Below are 23,887 nucleotides of genomic sequence, written 5' to 3'. Positions count from 1 at the left end.
CGGGGCGACGGTGGAGGCGAGTTCGGCCTGTGGGACGGGTGGCGGCGAAGGTGAGCTCGACGGGACGGGTGGCGACGGAGGCGATCTCGGCGGGGCACGACCGAGCTGCGGGGCGGGGCGGCGGCGCGGAGGCGAACTCGCCTGCGCAGTGGCAGGGCGAGGTAGCGCGGGAGCTCGCCAACAAGGTGTTCGACTAAATATCAACGCGGACATACACAAAATGCGTTTGGCTCCCCGTTGGGCACGCCTGCCGACCCAAACGAAAAAACAAACGCGGACAAGTGGACGAGCGATCCTAATGGACAAAAAGCGGACAAAAACGACGTTTGTTTGGGTCGCCCCATTGAAGTTGTTGTAGCCACCATGAATATATCCACACACCTTCTCCCATTCACACCTTTTTTTTTCTTCTCCTTCAATATTGGGATATATATGCGCCAACCCTAACTTTTGCAGTTTGCGTCAACCCTAAGCTAGCTAGCAACGTAATTATACCATCATCAATACTCCATTCACACACGTCTTCCTCGATCCACACCTCTCTTTCGCTCCTCCTTCATTATTGGGACGTGCGCTGCGCACAGAACTGTGCGGCCAGTTTTGTGTGCGGCCGCACATCCCATGAAAACAGGGGAAGCACCCCCACCAGGGCCCACATGTCGGAGGCACATTCCCGCCCGCGTGTGCCCGTTCCTTGTTTCTTTCAGCTACAAACCACGCGCCCGCATACACGCCGCGGCACACTCGGCACAGCCGCGGCTCCTCCTCCCATCCTCCTCCGGGCCAGCGAGGGCCGGACGAGCCCGCCGCCGCCGCCGTCACCTCGCGATCTGCTCCCGCTCCTCCTCGGCCGCCGCCTCGGCCCCCGCTACTCCTCGAGCTGTCCCCACTCCTCCTCTGTCTCGCGGCGGGGAGATAGACGGACGGAGGGGGCCTCTGCTTCCGGCACCAACAATGGCGGTGGGATACCTCTCCTTTCCTTCCCTTCTTTTCGATTCCACTCACAGCCAGCCTCTCCGATTCCAAGTATTCCGGGGGAATCGTGGGCGGTCGAAGTGCCTCCTGTGCTTGGATTGTGTCCCGCACAATCTTTGCTGCGATTCCTCTGCGCGCAGCGTCCGTACCAAAGGTTCCCCCTTTTTTTCCTGCCGCTCGACCGTACAGGCCCTCCGTTCCGATGCAGGGGAAAAATCTCTCGTGTTTGTCTGTTGTTCTCGTCGTCGACGTAGCTCTCTCCGTGCGTGCGCGATTTGGTTCTGCACATGGATGGGGTTTTTGGGGTTTTCTTTCCCCCTTCCTCGATGCGTCGTCACAGGCGGTAGTAGAACTGGATCGTCACCAGGCTTGATGCTGCCGCATTGGCCGGTCATTAGCTCCTCGATCTGTTCCCCACAGCCTGGGGTCAGTTTACCTCAACTTGTCTGCATTTTCCTCGCACCTGCTATGTGTCTGTCAGGATCACACCAAATCAGACTCTGCACTTGTCTGCACTTCCAAAGTAGAGACCATTATAGGTCAGTTTACCTGCAATTATATTGTCTGCATTTTGCCTCACACACTTGCTAAGTTGCTGTGCATCAGGATCACTCCAGATGAGATGCTGCACTTTGCTGTCCAAATGATACAGACAGTTGTAGCACAGGATAAACACCTTATTTGTTTGTAGAGAGCTCAAATCTGTTCTCTTTTTTTCCTTCCTAAGGTCCATTTAATCTAATATGTACCGAATGTTCTTTTGATTTTACTGGATGCATTCTGGTCCCTATATAAGAGTTGAACGAGACTCTGCTGGTTTCGCGGATGACTGTCACATGGTCTTTTCTTTCACACATGCTGTTCATGTTGACACATTGACACTCTTTTGATCAGGCAGCAGCATCAACAGGTGGAGACTGTCTAATAGCGGCCGGGGTCCTGCTGTTTTAGTTCCGCCCGCGACTCTGTTTTGCATATGGGCTTCTTTGTTGTTTGTTTGATCAGAAGAAAGAAAGTTCCTCGATGCGTTCCAGACACTAGAATAGGATCCACCTCTTGCATCGGCTGGTGAACTCCTCCATCTGTTGTCAGTCCTTATCTGCATTTTCCCACATTGTTCATGTATCTGATAAGATACCAGCCGGGGTCCTCTTCATGCATTGCTTGTACTAGTTTGTCAAGAATACAGGTCTGTATAGCAGAGAGAGCACCACAAGCTAAACACCTTCTTTGTTGGGAGCTCTCATCTGAATCTTTTTTTACAATCCATTTGCTTTAATATATGTTCTTTTGATTTATCTGATGCATTCTGGACCCTAGATTTGAATGAGACTGCTGATTTTCGCGTTACGAATTACGACTTTCGCATGACCTCTTGTTTCATATGATGTTCATATTGACGAATTGACAGTCCTGTAGTCAACCATAGCATTACCAGGTTGAACCTCTTTATTGCCGGGATTCTGTTGTTTTAATTTATGTTGCCGTGATCCACCTATATGGTAAAATGAAGAAAAATCTTACTTGTCCAGCGCTTCAGCTCATGCATCTGCGCGGTTCATTTGGACTGCAAACACCGTCGTTTATCCATTTGGTAAAAGCATCATCAAATGGCACTGCAGTAGTGCTTGTTTAGTTAATCTTACTCTAGGCATGATAATGGTCAATCCTGGTCAATCTGCTCACCTTTTTAGAATTGCCTACTTGATCACTTTAGTTTACTCCATCATGATTTGTAAATACTATGCATGTTGTGTCATACTGCCCAGCGAACTATCCTTCCCACTATCTGAAACATAGCATACTTCGGTTAGTTAGGCATCCCCAAAACTACAAATCAGATTCTAGTTGCACTGATGTATATTTTCTGGGTATTAGCTTAATTTCTTCTTGTGATTGTGGTCGAGGGGACTTTGTTCAATAAAAAAATTGGTTTTTTCTTCTTCCCTTTCGATGCATTCTAAACCCTAGAGTCAAATGTAGTTGTACTGTTTTCATGGCGGAGATTTCAATTGTGATATCTTGTGTCTGTTGTGGATTTGTGGCATAATAAAATTATTATTCTCTCGCATCAATTTATTCTCTATAATTGCTTTTCTGGTTGTCTGCTTTCAATATTAATCGAGTTGTGCTTAACTCATGTCACAGGACTGGACCAGTGGTAGTGATGATAGTGATAAGTTTGACTGGGACAGTGATGGTGAGGCTGAGCCCTCATCGGCTCCGGCTACGAGGAACTTCGATGCTCCTGGCCCATCCACACTCGTAAGTGAGATATAAATTTTGTACTTCATCTCAAGAGCTATACATGGTTTGTTATAATTATGGTCATGGTGTGATATTTGTTCGTGTAACTGCCTAAAGAGTTCCAATGGGTGGATCAACGGGGAAGCGCCGCCTACTTCTTTGATCGAGGGATATGTGGCAATGGGCTTCCCAAAGGAGATGGTCGTGAGGAGTATTAAGGAGATTGGTAATATAAAAGTAATCAGTTCCATTTTATTTATCCTGTTTGTGTTTGTACCTTTTTTTAACGCCTTTTGATTTCAGGACATAGTGATGCAGAGGCACTGCTCGAGCTACTCCTCACGTACAAGGTATTTGACTATTTATCCATGTGCTTTATTACTGAATTTATTCTGTACTGCTCTTGATTCATGGCAAGGGTCGTTTATTCCGATTGAGATGTGAAATGCAGGCACTAGGTGATGATGATGATGCAGTGGGCAATCACTCTACTTCTGGCTGCAACCCCCCTATTGTTGAAGATAATGATGATCTTGATTTTGAGAACTGGAATGACGATGATGATACTGGTGGTAGAGTATCAAGCTCTGATGACTCTGGTTATGAGGTAATTGATTTCTTATCTCCAGTTCAGCAGCAAAGAATTCTTACTGTTTTGAGCTTTCATCAGTGTAGTATTGCATTGTGAAGTTTGAGCACTTGATTTTTCTACATAGAATTTTCACCATGTTAAAGTTCTTTTTTCCTATAAGAGCGTAATATAAGGAGTGAGTTGAATAACGTTAGACAATATCTCCCGCAGAGTAATCAAACAAACTGGAAAAACAGTAGAAAACTGAGTGTATTATTGTCCTGCTTCTTTGTGAATTTCATGAATCAGAGAATTAATTTCTGTTAGACACCACTTGTTTTCTCTTCAGTTCGTATGCATTTGAAAATCAGTAACAAGTCTTACGATTTGTGGATTTATTTTGCTACAAGCAAATTATTTGAAAATGATCATAATGCTGGAAAAGAACATCACTTACCACATTAATTAGTTGCATCAAACTGCCCTCCAAGACCAACCTCAGGAAAGCAACATCTACCTGTTAGAGCTGACATCTAATCTCGGCTTTTGTCGTACCTCTGTGCAGGAGTTTCTACGAGAGATGTCAGACAAGGACGAGAAGATCAACTCATTGCGAGACATGGGCTTTTCTGAAGATGAAGCAAACATGGCCATTACGATATGTGGTATGCCTCTGTTTGACCGTCATTCTTTCTTCATGGAAAAGGCACCACCTTATGCTATATACTTCTGTTTGAAATTTTTCCTAGGTGTGGATGCTGATCTCTCTGTATTGGTCGACTCGATTAGTGCATCACAGGTTACAGAAGTTTGTCACTCTAGAAACTTATCTGACCATCAGGTATCTTGTGGTTTGATGCACATTCAAACAGGAAAATGGTGGTTTCCCTCTTTTAATTTGATGAAGGACACTGGAATCTGTGTACATTGGCAGGTTACAGCTAGATGCTTCGATTCCTTTGGAGGGAGAAAGAGGGCAAGATTGATTGAAGAGAGCAAGAAAAAGAGGAAGCGATATGGAGGTGGAGCACAAGGCAAACGACCTTCCTCGGATGGCAGCGATGAGGAATCAATGCCTCTCCCAAAACCAATGGTTGGGTTTAACCTTCCTGGTTATAGGGGACCATCAATGACCCGAGTGCTTCCTGAACTAGCTACCGGACCACCTTATTTCTACTATGAAAATGTGGCCAGAGCTCCAAAAGGTGTATGGGCAAAAATTACAAGATTTCTGTTTGACATCCAGCCTGAGTTTGTGGATTCTCTTCATCTGTGTGCAGCTGCCAGGAAAAGGGGATATATCCACAATTTGCCAACCGAGAACAGGTCACCGCTTCTCCCTCTGCCTCCAAAGACAATTTTTGAGGCATTCCCTCATTACAAGAAGTGGTGGCCATCCTGGGACCAGAGAACGCACCTCAATTGCTTGCAAACATGTATGGCCCCTGCAACGGTGACAGAACGGATCCAGCAGAAACTTTCAAGCTCAGGCAATCCACCACCTCAAAGTGTACAGAAATATGTCAGGCATGAGTGCTCAAAATGGAACCTTGTCTGGGTTGGCAAAGACAAAGCTGCTCCATTGGAACCTCATGAGATGGAGTATCTTCTTGGTTTCCCAAAGGACCACACAAGAGGAGTCGGCAAGACACAGAGATACAAGTCTCTCGGCAACTCATTCCAAGTCGATACTGTCGCTTACCACTTGTCAGTGCTGAGGGGCATGTTTCCCAATGGTGTGAGGGTGCTGTCCTTATTCACCGGTATTGGAGGAGGAGAGGTTGCCTTGCACAAGCTTGGGATCCACATGAGGGTAGTAGTTTCCGTTGAGATAGGCGAAGCTAATAGGCAGATTTTGAGGAGTTGGTGGGATCAGACCCAGACGGGCACATTGATTGAGATAGCTGATGTGAAATCCCTCAAGGATGATGAAATTGCAACATATGTTAGACGATTTGGCGGCTTCGACTTGGTGATTGGGGGCAGCCCATGTAACAATCTTGCCGGAAGCAACCGACACCATCGTGATGGCTTGGAGGGCGAGCACTCATCTTTGTTCTACGACTACTTTAGAATCTTGAATTCCGTCAAGTCGGCTATGGCGAACATGTAGCCTAATCGCTGTAGTACCTATGCTATCGTTTAATGCTTATATCTAGGAACTGTGACTTATTTGTGCTTAAACATTGAGTTGATGTGGAGGATGTTTATTTTGGAGAAAGATCACATTAACATTTAACCATATGGTTTATTGTTGCTAACTAATTTGGAAAGGTTGGGTTTGTTTCTTCACTTTGTCTGTATATTTTGGTTGGCCATGAACTGAACATTGTTGCATGTCTGCAGCAATTATTGTGTTGCAGGAAAAAGGTCGAATCCCTGGAGGAAGTGAAGTAATTTATTTATGCCATCTATGAGCTTCTTTAGTTTCTTACCATGTATTCCCATTCTGTTACTAGAGTGAAAAACAAAATACTTCTCTTGCTAGCTTGTATTGGTAACTTCCTGGTAACACGTTTTGTTTAATCTTGTCGTAAGGTTCTGAAACAGGGGAAGTTGCTCGAGGAGATAATTACTGAGAAGGTACCTCAGTTGCTTATTTCACTGTCCAAATTCTGAATGATGACAATTGTGTCACTAGGTAGTATGTTTGCACCTGAAAAGAAGATGAGGTTCTTTATATTGAACTAATACATCTCTTTTCTTGCTCTATTCATTGACTGTTCCTGTATCAGAAAGTTAATGTAGCAATTATTAATACTTGTCACTTCTGTGAGAAATTTATGCTTACATTTGCTTATGCCATGTCCCTTGCAGAATCGCAGGTCAACATAATGCTACATGAACATATATGCCACATCTCCTTCCTCCAATTTGGAGAAAATAGCAGAGCACATGGATGGAAGTAACATATCTGGAACCGTCACTCCGCCAGCCTCAGCCAGAGCAGAATATAACCGTCACTTTGTCTTTCAGGTGAATATTTGTTAAGTGCTTTTTTCAGCAGCGAACACTTGCCTATAATATATACTGGATCTTTTACTGATCATTGCTGTCTAGTATCTTGTCTGACGTGAAACATATGGTCATTTGAGTAATAGCAACATTGAAGTAGAAATTGCTATGATTCTGGCCCAGCTTCTGTAAGATTGTGTAAACTGAAGAATGTTTGTCAAATATGATTATTTTGGTCAAAATGACACATACAAACCTTGTTTTGTTTGCATGTTGTGGTTAAGGAGGTTGACCAATATCTGAAAAAGCCATAATAAGTACCTACCTTAATTTTTGTGACAAAGGAAGCTGGAACTGTTGGTTGTGTCGATTGTGAGATCTTAGAACTATTTCAATTTGGCCATAAAAATGTGTGCTCTGCACAAAGGAACATGACCCCACCCCAAACCCGTAAAAGAAAAGAAATTTGCAGAACTGTTGGATATCTTACTTTTTCATGGCTTACAACCATCTCAATCAGGTGATCGATCACTGCATAGTCAATACTTCAGTATTGTCCCATCTCATGTATATGTTAGCAGTCTGGTTTTCTTTCATGCCTGGGGAGAATAATTGAAATATATTAATGCAAACTAATACCAAATGGTTAGCTATTTGTAAAAGACCTTCAGAATTTGTACTGCTAACTCATGGATTATCTTTTTTGTTTGATGAACCGACATATTCTTTCCACCAATTTTTCAGTTGGATTCTGGATGGATTTCTTTCTTTCCAAATTTAACCATGCCATTCTTGTAATTTCTTTACAATGCTTTGCAGAATGAACTATTTTTTTGACGGTGCTCGAGCCATGGACATAAATGTTTCTGGTAAGACACCTGATGTGGTGGGGAACATGTTCTTTGTCAAATGAATTGATGTCGCCACTAAATTTGCAAAAACTTATTTTTATCTTTCAACGACAACAGATTAGCATGATTTCCAGCCACGAAGCACGTATAAAGTTATCAAGGATACATGCATCTTGCCTGCCGGGTCTGCTCTTTTTTGGATCCCTGGGCAGAAGGCTATCACCTTGCAGGTTTGTCTCGAATTTATGGCAAATGGTGGTTCCTTCTTTTTTACTGTCGCCTTGTAGTTTGTTTTATCACTATTTCTCTTCAATACTCATCGTTATATCTGAATCCAGCATGACGACCGACAGTGTTGTTCTTCAGTCTAATTTAGCGGTAATCATCTGAACTTGCAAATCTACAACACTTGCGACTAATGCTACTGTCTCTTTATTATTCCAAGAGTTTAGCAGTGAAAACTGTTGTTTGGTATATAATCTTGTTGTTACCCTGTTTGGGAGTTTGATAAAATGCATGGAGCTGTAACCGATCTGTGTTTAAACATTGAGTTGATGTGGAGGATGTTTATTGGGGAGAAAGATCACATTAACATTTAGCTGTACGATCTATTGTTGCTAACTAATTTATGGCCTGGTCATCTTTATTTGGAAAAGCACTATTGCAGCCCCCTTCAAATCTTCCAGAGCCTACTTTTGTACAGGCAAGGAGTAATTGCACATGACTGCACTTTCTACCTTGATCTCCTTTGACAACTTATAATTTGCACAAACATTCCCCTGCATAGTTTGTCCTTGGTCTGAAAAAGCAAATCCTATGTTATATTTCAAATCAGGTTGTTGTCTGGATCATATGGACAACATGCACAGTCATGATGCTGTTATCCGTTTTCCATCAAGTAAGTTTTCACTGCATTTTGTAAGGTTTCCATCAGCGTACAAGGATGTAAGGTTTCTGCACTTCTATCCATAGAAATTTCGGTGTTGGTAAATTCTGTTTTGGATGGATTTTGATGGGGAGTCTTTGTTTTTATCAAGGATCAGATAATACTAAGAGACTAACAAGAGTACAGTAAATTACTAGATCATCCTTAGTTCGATACACTAAAACTTGCTGTGGTTACTTTCTTGGGGCTCTGAAAATAATTCCTCTGAAACTGAATCATTCAGTCATACCGTCAGTTTAGTAAATAATTGCTCTGGAAACTGGGATCTCTCTCATCTTGGTTACCTTTACCTACTGCATTGCAAAACCTGAAACTCAAGCTAGGCTAAAATCTGAAACACTCTGCCCATTTGCTCTAGCTGACAGCAAGAATACTGAACATAATTTCACGAATGCCTAATCAAGTTCCATCTGAATATAATTTCATCATGTTTGACTTGTGAATGGATGCAGATGAAAACGGGTATCTTTTGCTTCTGTCGTCACATTGCTGATATGACTCTGAATCTCCACTGCACTTGACTGCACCCTCTATCTTGATCTGCTTGACAGCTTATAATCTGGACAGACATTCCCCTGCATAATTTTTCCTTGGTCTGAAAGAATCCTAATGTTGTATATTTCGAATCAGGTTGTTGTCTGGATCGTAGGGACAATATGTACAGTCACGCTGCCGCTGTCCGTCTTCCATCGCACAAGGTTTCACTACGTTTTGTTTCTGTTCCATTTCAGAATCCCTAGAGCATGTAGATTGTAGAGCAAAGATAGAGATGATGGACATCTTCACTAGAACGGCTTCGCTTCTGTGTGACTTCAATTGAGTAAATTACTGGATCATTCATACCCTAGAATCTGTTGTGGTTACTTTCCTGGAACTCTGATAACAGTTGCTCTGAAATTAGACCATCCATACCTTCAGCTCAGTAAATAGTTGCCCTGAAACCTGGTATCTGTTAGTTACTTTTACGTACTGCTTAGATGAATAGTTACCTAAAATCAGGAGGCACCAAGTCCAACTCTGAAACTGAAACTGTACACACTGCTCTAGCGGACACCAAGAGATGCTCTAACTGAAACTCTGAAACTGGATTGTGTCGCGAGTACCTAACCATGTTCGTCGATGCAGATCTCACTACAAACTCTTTATTTTTCCTTGTGAAATCGATGCACATGTGCATCCAGTTGCGGAGAGATGTGTGGAGCTGGATTTCATTCGTCGTCCACCCGGTGGCCGTGGGCGGTCAGCTGATGCAGATAGATCCTGAGCGGTCGTGCTCTGAACCTGAAGCTGAAATCGAACTTTGCCACATCTAAAAGATGGATCCTGATTCCTGAGCCGTAGCTGATGTTGAGTTCTTGTGTTAATGTGCTGTGTGTCACACCTCGTCAGCACACTTCTCCGGCCTGTGAATGCTGCTGCTTGTAGTAGCCTGTGTTCTTCTCCTGACCCTGCTGGGGTTGTCTTCTGCTCGTATCCAAATTGGGACCCACTCACTGACTAATTGATGAGTGGGTGTTGCAAGGTCCCACAAGGCAGTGGAGGATGCATTATCTCATCTTCACAAGTTGATCATCCATTACATATGACTCTGTATCTCCACTGCACTTGCCCACACCTTCTATCTTGATCTGCTTGACAACTTATAAGTTGCACAAGCATATTCCTCTGCATAGTTTATTCTTGGTCTGAAAGAACAGTTCCTGATGATATATTTCAAATCAGGTTGTTGCCAGGGTCGTGTGGACAGTATGTGCAGTCACGCTGCCGCTACCCGTTCTACATCAAGTAAGTTTTCACTACATTTTGTTTCTGTTCCATTTGAGAATCCCTAAACTATTTAGATTGTAGAGCAAAGATAGATGATGGATATCTTCACTAATCACCAGGGCTGATTACTTACTACCTTTCTCTTGTTTTTAACAGCTGACGGCTTCAAATTATTCAAGGAGAGCACAGCTTACAAGGATGTAAGATTTCTGCACTTGCATCCATAGAAATTAGGGAGCCGGTAAGTTCTGGTTTGAATAAAGGGGAACTTTGTTTTTCATCAAGGGCAAGACAATAATAAGATGTATTAACAGAAGTAGAGTAGTGCTCGGAAAACTTTATTTACTTTTGGGTAAGTTGAGTTCAGTAAAGTTGGATCATCCACACCCAACAAAATAAGACCGTCTATCCCTTCAGCTCGGAACCTGTCGTGGTTACTTTGTTGGAGCTCTGAAAATAGACCGTTCCATCTTCAGTTCAGTAAATAATTGCTCAGAAAACCTGGATATCTTCTTTTTTCTTTTTCGAGAGAGAGAAAAAAGCCGGGATATCTTAGTTGATCTTACCTATCGCATTGGAAACCAGATATGCTCAAGCTAGGCGTGCAGAACGCTGGCGATTGGTGACCTAAAATCAGGAGACACCGAGCTCAAAAACTCTGAAACCGAAACTTTTTACACCTTGCTATAGCTGACAGCTAGTGCTATGCTCCACTGTGTCGATGCTCGATTTAATTTCTTTGTGTTTTCGCTGTGAGATGCAGTTGCGGGCATCGAAGTTTGATCCGGACATGGAGCTGCATTTCGTCGTCGACCCCGTCGCGTGGGCGATCAGCTGATGTAGATCCCTGAGCCCTTGTGCTCTGAACCTGAACCTCGTCAGCATACTTCTTCGGCCTGTGAATGCTCAATGCTGTTGTCTAGTCAGTGTTCTTTGTCTGTCACTGCCACTGATAGGGTTATCTTCTTTCAGCTCGTGTCCAAATTGGGCCCCGCGAGTCAGTCTCACTCGCCGATTGACTCGGTTTCTTTCTTTTTTTTGGCGGGGTTCTGACGGACTCGGCATGAATTGTTGCAAGGTCTCTCTTCTTGCTCGGTATAATGGACTGGCTCAATGTTATAAAAAAAATCGATATGTGGAAAATAAAATCATTGAGAGGCAAAAGCAAACCAGACGGTTACTAGTACTAGTTAGGATGATGTAATAATAAGTTGCTACAAGTCGAAATTATAAGTTGCTACAAAATGACAATTGTTTTTTTTCCTGGGAAATATGGTTTAAATGCACTACTAATTTCTGAAAAATAATGCTATGAATAAAAAACAGTGACATAGAATTGCTATGGTGCATCATGTGAAGTGAATTAAGTAAGATGACCATTATTCTCACACATCAAAATGCAGCCCTTAAGCACACACAGTATGCCAGCATTTAGCAGTGCAAAAAAAAAAATGGCCTCGAGAGGTAAAACATGCATAATCCCAGCATGGCCGAGGCATTCATTGGAGATCCAATGGAGTCAGGATGCACCATTACCCACTTTGCGAGTCGACAAAGATGGTCGGCGCGGCGCGAATATAGAAGCCCTTGTTTTTGTGGCACGTCGAATAGAGGTGTGTCCATGCGCCTCTTAATTCTATGAGCAGTGCTATATGCGAACGATGAAACAACAGACGATTCATGCACGGCGATTACATCCAGCCGGACATGCCTAGGATTGGAAGGGCACTGACCGCTGGATTTGCTGGCCGTGCACAGATCGGGCACTGCAGTGTCGTGTGTGGAGCAGTTTCGTAATTCTATAGATCTGACACACCGGTTCAAAGGCGTTGTCCACTAGCCGCTTGCCTAGATCAACCACAACTAACATCTCTCACCCGCCAACGCCATAGTCGAAAAGGGAAAATCGGTAAATCAAGGGCAAATCGGTCATTTTGTGGTGGAAGAGGGAAAAGAAGAGGGGAGAAAGGGAGAAAGACACGGTCAAGGAGTAAAAGAGGACTCATCTCTGTCTCTGTCTTCTCCACCCTCCTCCTGCCGCCGCCATGGATGGATGAGGAGCTTCCTTGCGACTGCTCGTGACCGAGAAGTTCAAATCCCCTCCTCACCCGCGCCGCACCATCGGATCCCCCGTCCCGCGAGCTTCCCGTCGATCCCAGCCTCGCCCACCTGCATTTGATCTCATCTGCTCTCCGCTCCAGGGCAACCGCTAGGGGGGAACAAATAAATCATCTTCCGTCTCCATGAGCGGCGGCGGCCCGGAGGCGGCGCCGCTGGAGTTCCCCTCCGCGGAGTGGCGGCGCGTGTACGAGCGGCTCCAGGGGCTGCTGCCGCGGGTGGAGGCGCTCGCCGCCGACCGCGCGCGCCTGGAGGAGGCCGTCACGCTGTCGGACGCCCGCGAGAAGAGCCTCCATGCCCGCCTCCTCCAGGTGGTTCGCGAGTTTCGTTTCCTCTCCTCTCCTCTAGGGTTTCCATTTATCCATTTGGGGTTTCCATGAATAATGCTGGCTGTTGCGTTTGTGATTGATTGCAGGCGGAGGCGAGCAGGGAGAGGTGGAAGGCGGCCTACGCCCAGCTGCCTCCCGGTGCCAATCCCAAGCTCGCTGGTGAGAATTGGATCTCCTCTTCTCTCTTTTGGATGATTTGGGTGAAGAAATTGGCATCATTTTCCCGTTTTTTTCTCGATCCCTTTGGGTCAGGGACTTGTCTATGTAGGTTTATGACCTGCCTGCTCAATATCAATTTGGTTGTCATTTTAACTTGTACGACGAAGCGCCCAATTTCGGTGAAATCATGCTGCTGCGACTGATGACGCAGAACTTCAAGAGCACGACTTGGTGGATTCCGAAGCCCATGAAGAAGCTCTTCCTGATGCTGATAACTCTCTACTGAAGGTACTTACTAAAACTCCATGGGGTCCTGTTTTGTTAATAATGCAAGATATACAACCAAAGGAAGGTTACTGGAAAGCTAATTAGGAATTATTAAGTTTGATTTCCATATAGGATAATCAGTTTCTGGGGGAGTGCTAACAGACTGGAGTCTGTTTCGTAACAGGAGACTAGTCAAAAGCGCAGGAAGCTTACCAATGAGGAGACTAGTCAAAAAAAGCGCAGGAAGCTTACCAATGGGGAGACTAGTAAAGAAAAGCGCACGAAGCTTACCAGTGAGATGCATCTTGAACGGTGCACGGTGAGTCTCCCTTTCGCTCGTCTTTTCTCACGCCCTCACCCTGCTCCACCTTTGCCCGATGCATCCCAGAATCAGCATTTGTGTTGCTTATCTCCTCGAGATCTAGACGATTTTTCTCGGTTCATTTGCTGTAAACAATTTTGTAGTGTTATCTTTTCTAGAAATCGAGTGGATTCAAGTGTTCATATTCCTTATAAGATAGCTGTTTCTTTCACCCTTTGTCATCTGGGTGGATCCAACATTGCTGACAGGCTCCCTAATGAATTAACCTTGCAAGTTGCACATGAGAACTATAGCAACTTGAAGGTCTTCCTGCTTCTGTTCAATTCATCGCTTAACATTGCCCCACACTTGTTTCTGGCCAGTGAATCATCTATTTTGCAAACTGTAGGATTCTTGAGTATTATGTATTTATATCACAATATCTGTCAACTTTGTGTAAGATACTTGATTTTCCTAAGACATGGTTGTACGTGAAGAACTGACAACATAGCCCAAACTGTCCTGATAATTGTATTTATCACTAAATTCGCAACACCGACAGTTATCACCGTGGAACCTGATGGTTTGTTGTGGTTAATGTGCAGATTTCTTTTTTTAGTTCTATTATCTGTTGCAGAAATGTAGGGAAAGGCTGCGTACAATAGACCCAAAGTGGTCGGACCCTTCCCCAGACCCTGCGCAAGCGGGAGCTACATGCACTGGGGCTGCCCTTTTATTATCTGTTAGAACTGCCACTGTTCTTTTTATTTACCGTTTGGTGTCTTCAATGAAAGCCTTTGTCTAATAAGATGCTAATGTTTTGTGTGCTTGTTCAACAGATGCAGATCTTTGTCAAGATCAACTGTTCAATTTTTCTCAGAAACAGAAAGACCCACTGTTTAAAGACAATCACTCTTGAGGTCATGAGATCAAATACAATCTACGATGTCAAGGAAAAGATACAAGACAAGGAGGGCATCCCTGCAGGCCAGCAGAGACTCATGTTTGGCAGTGAGCTGCTGGTGGACAGCTGCAGCCTGGAGGACTACAACATCGAGGAGGAGTCCACCCTCACCCTTCACCTTGTTCCCCAAGGGATGCACATCTTTATTAGGGCACGGAGTGGCAAGATCATGACGATGGTGTTGAGGGAGAAGATAGTCTGTACAGTGTCAAGGCAAAGTTTTTCGATGAAACCGGCATCCCCCCAGGCAGGCAGCGTCTCTTCTTTGCCGGGAAGCAGCTGGAGGATGGCCGCACCTTGGCTGACTACGACGTGCAAAATGAATCTACCCTTCGTGTCGCGTTTCGCGGCATCACGCGTCGGAGCGGTCAGATGCGCATCTCTGTCAGGACGGTGACCGGGAAGAAAGTCATTGAACGTGCGATGAAGCGCAGACAGGCCGTTGACAACATCAAAGCGTGGATCTACTCTGAGTTGTGCATTCTCCCGGAGGAGCAGCAGCTCTCTGGCGAGGACGGCGCCCCCCTGGCGGAAGTGATCCGTCGTTCGTGCACCGTTGTTCTGCAGATCCGGCCTCCTGGTGGTTGGTGAGATGGATGTAAATTGGTCCTTTGCTTTTGGTGGTACCGTTGGTGAGAGCTCGCTTAGTCAGACTTGGTAGCTATTTTAGTACAACAATATGCAGGGCGTAAAATGAGTGAAGTGTTGTAGTTTCTGGGCTCGTAATAACAGACCTGTGTACGTAGGTATGCACGTGGGGTTTCTCTGAAGGAAATAATATATGCTTGTGTGTAAGTACTTGGTAATTTCAGTGTGGTGCTTATGGTGTCGTTAGCCTGACAAGTAATCTTGAGTTTGGTAGTATTAAGGAGAAATATATGTATATGGTTATTCCCTTGATGTCCAGACATTAAATGTTCATGAGCATTGTGCTGCTCTGTTTTGCCTACATTTTGTTTCTGTTTCTTCTCAGAATCCCTAAACCATATAGATGCAGAGGAAAATTGGATGATGGGGATCTTCACCAATCACCAGGGCTGATCACTACAACTTTTGCTTGTCTCCTGCATCAAATTATTCAAGGAGAGCACGTCGTACAAGGATGTAAGTAAGGCTTCTGCGCTTGCATCCATGCATAAATATTTCAGACCCGGTACATTCTGCCTTGAATGGATTTGGTAGGGGATAAGAGATATTGACAAAGTAATCAATTGCTTTGAAAACTGGCTTCCTTTCTGTTCAATTTTAGTTCAGTAAATTGATACCCTAAAGCCTGTCGTGGTTACTTTCCTGGGACTCTGAAAATAATTGCCCTGAATTTGATCATTCAGTCATACCTTAGGTTCAGTAAATTACTCCCTCCATTCCCATAATATAAGAGCGTTTTTGACACTGGGACGGAGGTAGTAGCTCTGAAAAACTGGGATCTCTCATCTTATTTACCTACTTAACTTACCTGGTGCATTACAAATCAGAAGCTCAAGGTAGGCTCACCGAATGATGATGATTAATTAGCTGAAATTAGGAGACACCAAAGTGCAACTCTGAAACTGAAACTCTACCCATTGCTATAGCTGACAGCAAGAACACAATGTACGGAAGCACTATGCTTGATTTTGTTTCAAATGCTTCCATCTCAGTATGATTTATCTGTGTGTTAGCCTTGTGAGATGGAAGGCAGCCTACACGGAGATGCGTCCTGGTGCTAATCCCAAGCTCGCCGATGATTTGATGCCTTCCTCTTGACTTAATTAGTTATTTTCAATGACGCATGTTGCTTGTGGTGGAAAAACTGATCACTATTTTGGCCTTGTTCTGGCTCGATCTCTGAGGGAGGAGTTTGTGTAGGCTTATGCCCTTCTAATTGAGGATTTTTATTGTGCATCTCTGTGGGATTTTAACTTGTAGAAGGAAATACTGAATTTCTATCAAGTTATGTTGCTGCTGATATCATACCTTACGTGTTCAATGTAGAACTCTAACAGAGCGACCTGGAGGATTCCAGTACATGTGTAGCTCTTTTCGACACAGGACCAGAGGTATTTACAGAAATATTGGTTCTGTAGATCAAAAGTATTCGATCTAGCTTGTGCATGTAATCATTGTTTTGCGTGCATGGGCAGCATGGCTGTTCTCAACACTGTAGATGCAACTGAAGGAAGCTGCAAGTCATGTAGAGCATGCAAAACAATTCTGCTCACGAGGACATCGCAAGAGACTTACGAGCAGAGATAAACAAGTTAAAAGAAGTGGAGGCAGCAAAAGCTACTGAAGCAGCACAAAAGCTTCAGCAGAACATACAGGAGCTGCAAGTGGCAGCCAGAGAGAAGGATGATGAGATTGGCAGATTGAGAGCAGAAGCAGTTGATGCAGAAAACAAGGTACAGATTTGCTATTGAGGGTACATTACTAGAAATGCACTCTTAACTAAGAAGAAAAATTATGGAATCCAGAAAGACAAAAATGGGCAACCTGATATTCTGAAATGACCTTGTTTTCCTTCCCTGTTATTTGTCCAGTGACAGAGTGATCTGCTTATGGCGCACATATCCACAGCAGATCCTCTCTTTCTACAGATACATATGTAGTCGATGGACGATATCGTGTTTGTAGGTAACCTGGTTGGTCGATGGTAACATTGATAAAATGCGATGTTTAACCAAATTCACTAAACACTGCTTGTAGTTTAGTTGATTGCCTCTAGACATGTGATCATTGGCTGTTTTACTGATATGCATACACAATATTCTAGTCCTTTATAGACCAAGAATCATATTTCATTGTGTGCCGCTTTATTTTTCCTTTTTGTTGCTAAAAGGCATAAACATCTAGATTCTTGATATGCTACCTGCATGAAACATGTGCCATTGGAGACACAAACTGATTGTAAAGTGAGGAATTATCTATGTAGGAACCTCTACTTCTGGGAGTGCTAATTGTGTAGAGTTTGTTTAGTAACAGGAGACTAGTCCAAAGAAGAGTCAAAAGCGCAGGAGGAATACCAGTGAGTTGCAGCTTGAACAGTGCACGGTGAGTCTCCCTTTTACTCCATTTTCTCACATACTACTACTTATTTGCTCAATGCATCACAGATCCAGCATTTGGTGGTACTGATCTTCTCAAGATCTAGTCAATTATCTTGGCTATTTTTCTGCTTAATATTTTTGTAGTGCCATCTTTTCTGGAAATCAAGGTGATCTAAGTGTACATGTCCCTTATAAGATATTATACGGGTTCTTGCTCTGTTTTCCATCCAAGTGGATCCAACGATGTTGACACACACTGATCAGTCTACCTTGTACATGGAAATTTTGGCCCCGTTCTCTTGTAGAGACCACCAGTTGCATTGCGGGTGATCTAGATTGTATTTGTTAGCTAGTATTTCTGTTTGTATATTTGCCATCCATTGATTAATTTGGAGGGGTGATGCATCATGTACATGGTTGATCTCATAGGTTTTACCAGATCTTAGTACTGGTTAGATGGGGAGTATCGATTTCAAACTTGTCCATGTCCGATTCGTATCTGAAAGAAGAAAAAGAACTAATCTGTAGGATTCTCGAGTAATACTCCCACCATCCCCATTTACACAGCGTCCTCACGTTTCGTGATTTAACTGTGACCACTAATTTCATCAATAATACTACCTCTGTACCAAAATATAAGACTTTATAGGCTAAACTAGCCTACAAAAATGTCTTATATTTTGATATGGAGAGAGTATGTGTCATAATAATCATACCATTGAAAACTTTTTCTGGATACAGTTTTGGTGATTCACATTTTGTGACAGATAACTAATGTTTAGTCGGTTAAATTGATGGTCAAACTTGTAATTTGAAACGCGTGTGCCACGTCAATTGGGATGAAGGGAGTATGACTTTATCACGATACCTTTAAACTTTGTTCTAGATATATTTGATTTTCTCAAGAAATTGTTTTACATCTATGAAAGACTGACAACATAGGTCAAAGATAATTCAGATGTTTATATTTACCCTGTGCAATACCGACTGTTATCACCATGGAACCTTTTGATTTATTGCAGCTAACACGTAGGTTTTTGTATTTGGTTCTATCTGTTGGAACTGTTAATGTTCTTTTCATTTGATCGCAGCACTATTACGCAGATCTTCGGCTCATTTTCATAAGCAATTGCAGATGTCGAAGAAGCTCGACACCTTAAGAATGAACACCCTGCCGTTATGTTCCTTACAGACGAGATGAGCCATTACAAGCAAAGCTACGAGAAAGCATTCCTGCGTTGGTTCTCCATCACACACAGTATGAAGTGATACTCCGTATTGAGGACTGTTTTATGCCTGCAGACGCAGCAAGAAATGGTGTGCATGGAATCGGCAGTTTCTGAGAAATTGCACATCCATGGTCTTACCTCTTACGCATTCGTCAAAGTTGAATAAGCAAATTGCCCAAATGAGTGAGTAGTATATATGCTGACGATTCAGAACTCGCCATTGTCCTATGGACCTGGAGTGTTCATTTAAAACTGGCATTTGTACTTTTCTGTTGGACTTAGGGGAAGAAAAGCCACTGTCGACCTATCAAATAATTAAATTAAAGCATAACTTAGATTAGTCGTAAGTTGCTCGTCACTGATTTGGATCTCATGGTATTCACTACATATTTAATTTATGGCCACAATTTGTTACTTTGCAGTAATTGTTTTTACATAGGCCTCCCACTCCCATAGGGGGAGTTGAGTTCAACAAACTACAGCCTGTTCTTATCAGGTTCAACAAACCACTTGACTTTTGTTTAGTAAAACAACTTGTGATCTGTAAACAGGAAAGATTGCGATGTTGTTTAAAACTTAATGATTGAGATGTAATTGCTAAAATAACTGGCAAGTGGTAATCCTAGACAATTTTACCGTGTTGTCGAACGAGCAGTCAAGTCGTTCTGTACGTATGCAGATGATAAACTAACTTGGTTTCCATCCATGAATAGTTGAAGTGGTACATCGACTTCCAGGTGCCTTAAGTACTTGCCATCCCAACACAGCATTACTGCAAAGCTATCTTCATCTTGCGACTACCCGGTGCTATTGTATAAGGTGTGTTACTTTTTTCAGAGTTCATGCTTAATAACAAGCTCACTTTTTGCTTCAGTTGATTGACTTTTTAACTGTCTTTTCGGTTATTTGTTTTTGATTATCTTTACAGTATTTTCTCCAATCGATCTTAAATATGGTGTGGTCCGGTGTATGATGTCCCCTTAATAATCATCTAGGAATGGAGCAAGCAATCTTAAAACAAGACAAATGTGGATTTAACGCACTACACCATGCCATTCGCAACGGGCATGAGGAGGTTGCGCTGGAGCTGATTACAGCAGAGCCTTCTCTGTCGCGAGCTGTGAGCGAACGCAACGAGTCACCCATGTTCTTCGCCTTGACAAGGAATTTTACACGTGTGTATGAGCAACTAGTTCAAGATCCTCTTTCTTCGTACACGGGAGGACTACACGAACGCAATTGCCTACATGCTGCAGTCAGAAATGAGAATCCAGGTGAGGCTTGATTAATACGTGGAGTGCAAATTACAGTTACTAAACATCAACTTAATTGTTGCAATATCATTTCATGATGTTAACAGTCGTTTCTTGATAATTTTTCTTCAGAAATGGCAAAGCAGATTCTGAAAAACTATCCTGGACTAATGATCACTGAAGACATTAATAAAGTTACTCCAACAAGGCATGCTGTACTTTTTGACAAGATTGACATGTTACAAGTAATACTGTTACATGATCCAACCAAAGGATATGAAATAAACATCATGGGTGATCCTCTCCTTGCCGCTGCCGCATATCGAGGTCGAATTAATGCTGCTCGAGAGCTTCTGAAACACTGCCCTGATGCTCCTTACCGCCAAAAAAATGGTGGGACATTGCTTCATAGAGCTGTATGGGATAACCAAATAAAGTTCGTTAAATTTGTCCTGACGACACCGCTACTTCGCAAACTCATCAACATGCAAGACAAGACTGGAAAAACCGCTCTACATTATGCAGTCCGGAAGTGTGATCCGGAACTAGTTAGTATTTTACTATCTCACGAGGATATAGATGCGACAGTGCTTGACAACATCGGTGTTTCAGCGGCTTGGGAACTGAAGTACGTCATGGAGAATGCCAAGACTTTAAACTGGGTATGCACATACATTAGACATGTTTTCAAGTCTAGTTAACCATTTGCTGTTCAAATAAAACCGTTTGCTTAAATACATATATACATATTGACACTTGGCACTACTACATGGCTCTTAAAATTATTTATGTATATGTTTTTTAATAGTATGCCTTGATTGTTAATCCTGGAGACCTAATCCTAGCTAGTGGTCGGATGAAGGAATATTCCTTCTTGTTTCCTGTGTTTGTTACTTAGGATGACTACTCACCCGGGCTTTTAGCAAAGGTTAATCGATCATATAGGTACTGGAGTCATATTTGGTCATATAATCATCATCAAAAGTGACCCACCCCCAGGACATTTTTTACTGGATGTGCTTGATTTGTGTGTAAATCAGCCTACCACCCACTAGCGCTCAAGAATATGGGTCACTTTGCTATGCTACCAAGCTGTTGCTTGTCAATGCCCCCTTTGGTCATTTTTATTCATATCCTTGCCAATTATTTGTTAAATGTGTGAGATTTTTGCTAGATACATTGTAATTATCTGGATAGAGTCCAAGCACACATTTAACGTCGAAGTCCACGCCTATTACCCAATTGTTGCTCGGCTGCAGAGCATGCCTGCCTCCTCCCCCCTTTTCTGGGCAAATCTTTCCATGTTATAAGGAAATTCTTGACAATATAAACATTAACCTAGATAAATTAATGTCCACAATACTAGTACACTGTACACATGCCCGTCACTAACAGGCCAAATATGCCATAGATGACCAGTTAGTCGGCTAATGTCTAGTTGCCGACGTCCCTAACACCCAACAACAGTAAAGGAGAAGCAATTAAAAACAGGCTATCCACAGGCCCCAAGGTCTCGGACTCCAGGCCGTGCCGGATCAAGAATGACAACCGACGTCGTTTCTGGCAACCTCACGGGTGCTGCTGCTCTATGGTGCAGAAATGTATGCCTTATTGATGTTCTACACTCAATATATTATAATAACAAGTTCGATTATTTCATTTATTAGCTGACGTAGCTTTAGTTTGCCACCAAAAACTTACAGACTAGGAGGAACACCTCTTTTATTCACATATAGTAGAATAGCTAAGCTTTATTATCCTGTGAACTGCATTTATACCTTCATTCAAAATCATGCAGAATGAAGTCTTGATGCTTATGCTAAAAGCAGATGCCCAAAATGCCAGATCTCTCTACAATCTTCACGGGAAAGCCAAGCAACAAGCAATCGATGCTGGAAGGAAGGATGCAAAGTCACTAACTAAGACATACACAACCAACATTTCATTAGTGGCCATTCTCATTACGACAATCACCTTTGCTGCTGCTTTCACCCTGCCCGGAGGATACAGCAGTGTTGATGGAAGCGAGGGACTTCTGATCATGTCTCGGAAGGTTGCATTTCAAGCATTCTTGATCTTTGACACCTTAGCAATGTGCTCCTCATTTGCCGTTGCTTTCATATGTGTCATAGCAAGGTGGGAGGATTATGAGTTCTTGATTTATTACACATCTTTCACTAAGAAGCTCATGTGGTTTGCATATGTGGCAACTACTATGGCTTTTTCAACTGGTTTATACACGGTGTTAGCCCCGCGTCTCCATTGGTTGGCCACAGGAATTTCCGTTTTAGTAGCTTTATTGCCCATTCTAACCAAGCTTCTTGGCGAATGGCCTGTTTTGAAGCTCAGACTCCGTTTGGGAGAAACTTTCAACTCCGATCTCTTAGACATGGTGTGATCTCAACAATTTGTCTGATTTTTCCGATTTCAGACACTAATTTGTAATTTATATGTAATCAACATTGTTTGGCTACCCATTTTGTATTGCAGACTCGTGGCGAGAAAATAGTGCACTATTATTCTTGTATACCTTTCAAATCTTGGACAAATAATTGTGATGTTTTTCTTATATTCTACTCAAGTTTGATGCAGTGATTCAATCTCTCTAGAGATGGTTTGTGACATCCGCAATGACAATGGCCATGTATCATTTGAATATGAAAGATGATAGTTGCCACAGGAACCATAACAAATATGCTAAAAAAAGCTCCCCAAAAAGTTATTTTCTCTGAATAACTTTGATACTGATTATCGCTACCAGCTATAATCTCTGGTGGTACAAGTTGGGTGTTGATACAGTTGGTCCATCTTACAACACTGGACAGCATATAATCACCGAAAAAGGGTTTCCCCCCGCTTTGTATACAAAGCAACCAACCGAACATCCAACGATAGGTGCTGGGGCGGAAGCAGCACAGTCACGCCCAAAAGAAAAGAAAAAGAAAATAGAAAAGAAACTAATGCCAACAATGGCGGATCGACAAAAAAACGAAGAAGCCTCGAGGCCGCTGCACCCACCGGAGATCGCCCACCAAGCTTCGATCTTCCGAAGCGCCGGTACCAATTAGCACCTCCAAGAAGGAACGCGACGATGACGACGCTGCTGCCAAGGGTTTCCCCCGGTACGCTGTGAGGAGAGAGGAAGGGTAGCCCCGACGCCCTTCAGGAAGGTCAGGCGGTACCCACAAGCGCCACCGCGTCAGTGTCGGCTAAGCCAACAGAGATTTCTCCCAATCCCAACCACCACCTCAGGCACTCCAGAGCTCGCCACCAAACAGACCCTCACCCTGCGCCAACCCGGTCTCAAAGCTTCTCACGCCGTCTCACCACGGCACCGTGAAGCATGGTCTGCACAAAGGAGAGGAGCCGGGACTAGGGCAGTAGCACCGTCGGCACGTGGGAGGGCCCCACCTCCACCGTCTCGACAGTAGCTGAACCGGACGGAATAGCAGGAACATACCAGGCACGTGGCCGCACAGGCCCGATCGGGATCTCCGAGGCCCGTAAAGTTCCCGCCTTCGCGCTGCAGCTGGCACGCCGTCGACGCCGCCAACCCTGTCCAAGCCGCTCCCCTGCCTCCCCGCATAGAGAGCCGCCAAGAGGAAGCACCACCACCACACGTGCCGCCGGCAACCACCACCAGGTCGCCGGACCGCCACCGGCCGAGCCGCACCACCACCGCACGCCCGCGACGGAGGGGAACCAACGCAGCCGCCGAGGGCCCGAAGCCGGACCCCAGCCGCCGCCCACGCCGCCCGCAGCCCGCGTCGCCTGCCGGACGGGACGGCCGCCACGGCGAGGCGCACACCACCGCGCAGCCGGCCATGCCGCGCCCGCACCCGAAGGAGCGGCCCGCGCCGCCCCGTCGCGCCAGGGGAAGACCAGGCCCCGCCGCCACCGGCGCCGGTCGGGCTTCGCCCGGCCGCGTC

At 44.0% G+C, this 23,887-nt stretch overlaps 2 protein-coding genes and 1 pseudogene across 8 annotated transcripts; all 3 read left to right on the top strand.

Annotated features, from left to right (window-relative positions):
* Window positions 1-768: 768 nt before the first annotated feature.
* Window positions 769-6,032, top strand: LOC119292322 (DNA (cytosine-5)-methyltransferase DRM2-like). The gene is made up of 8 exons (XM_037571170.1): window positions 769-960; window positions 3,124-3,240; window positions 3,340-3,448; window positions 3,526-3,572; window positions 3,674-3,829; window positions 4,359-4,458; window positions 4,543-4,634; window positions 4,728-6,032. The coding sequence occupies exons 1-8, from the start codon at window positions 955-957 to the stop codon at window positions 5,904-5,906; spliced, it is 1,806 nt and encodes a 601-aa protein (XP_037427067.1). The 5' UTR covers window positions 769-954; the 3' UTR covers window positions 5,907-6,032.
* Window positions 6,033-12,298: 6,266 nt separating this feature from the next.
* On the top strand, window positions 12,299-15,241 carry LOC119292321 (annotated as a pseudogene).
* Window positions 15,242-15,375: 134 nt separating this feature from the next.
* LOC119292320 (ankyrin repeat-containing protein At2g01680-like) lies at window positions 15,376-22,495 on the top strand. 7 transcript variants are annotated; one of them, XM_037571169.1, is made up of 8 exons: window positions 15,376-15,554; window positions 16,425-16,489; window positions 16,574-16,831; window positions 17,412-17,480; window positions 18,612-19,524; window positions 19,634-19,979; window positions 20,091-20,620; window positions 21,757-22,495. In XM_037571169.1, exons 6-8 carry the CDS (start codon window positions 19,703-19,705, stop codon window positions 22,354-22,356), a joined length of 1,407 nt encoding a protein of 468 aa, XP_037427066.1. In that variant the 5' UTR covers window positions 15,376-15,554; window positions 16,425-16,489; window positions 16,574-16,831; window positions 17,412-17,480; window positions 18,612-19,524; window positions 19,634-19,702; the 3' UTR covers window positions 22,357-22,495. The 7 variants fall into 7 exon arrangements, with proteins under 7 accessions (XP_037427066.1, XP_037427062.1, XP_037427063.1 ...); XM_037571165.1 differs by having other exon boundaries at window positions 17,406-17,480; XM_037571166.1 differs by having other exon boundaries at window positions 17,406-17,480; window positions 18,568-19,524.
* The last annotated feature ends 1,392 nt before the right edge of the window (window positions 22,496-23,887 follow it).

Source organism: Triticum dicoccoides, chromosome 4B, assembly GCF_002162155.2.
Source record: "Triticum dicoccoides isolate Atlit2015 ecotype Zavitan chromosome 4B, WEW_v2.0, whole genome shotgun sequence".
Lineage (NCBI taxonomy): Eukaryota > Viridiplantae > Streptophyta > Magnoliopsida > Poales > Poaceae > Triticum > Triticum dicoccoides.
Note: the sequence above shows the minus strand (reverse complement) of the source record. Positions and strands in the feature narration are given on the sequence as shown.

What these genes read in the sequence shown, in the direction of transcription:
- LOC119292322 (XM_037571170.1), top strand. An exon ending in CTCCTGGCCCATCCACACTC is followed by an intron (nt 3,241 to 3,339) that starts GTAAGTGAGATA and finishes AACTGCCTAAAG; the next exon opens with AGTTCCAATGGGTGGATCAA. An exon ending in AGCTACTCCTCACGTACAAG is followed by an intron (nt 3,573 to 3,673) that starts GTATTTGACTAT and finishes TGTGAAATGCAG; the next exon opens with GCACTAGGTGATGATGATGA.
- LOC119292320 (XM_037571169.1), top strand. Translation starts at nt 19,703, where the DNA reads ATGGAGCAAGCAATCTTAAAACAAGACAAATGTGGATTTAACGCACTA. An exon ending in AGTCAGAAATGAGAATCCAG is followed by an intron (nt 19,980 to 20,090) that starts GTGAGGCTTGAT and finishes ATTTTTCTTCAG; the next exon opens with AAATGGCAAAGCAGATTCTG. An exon ending in ATGCCAAGACTTTAAACTGG is followed by an intron (nt 20,621 to 21,756) that starts GTATGCACATAC and finishes AAAATCATGCAG; the next exon opens with AATGAAGTCTTGATGCTTAT.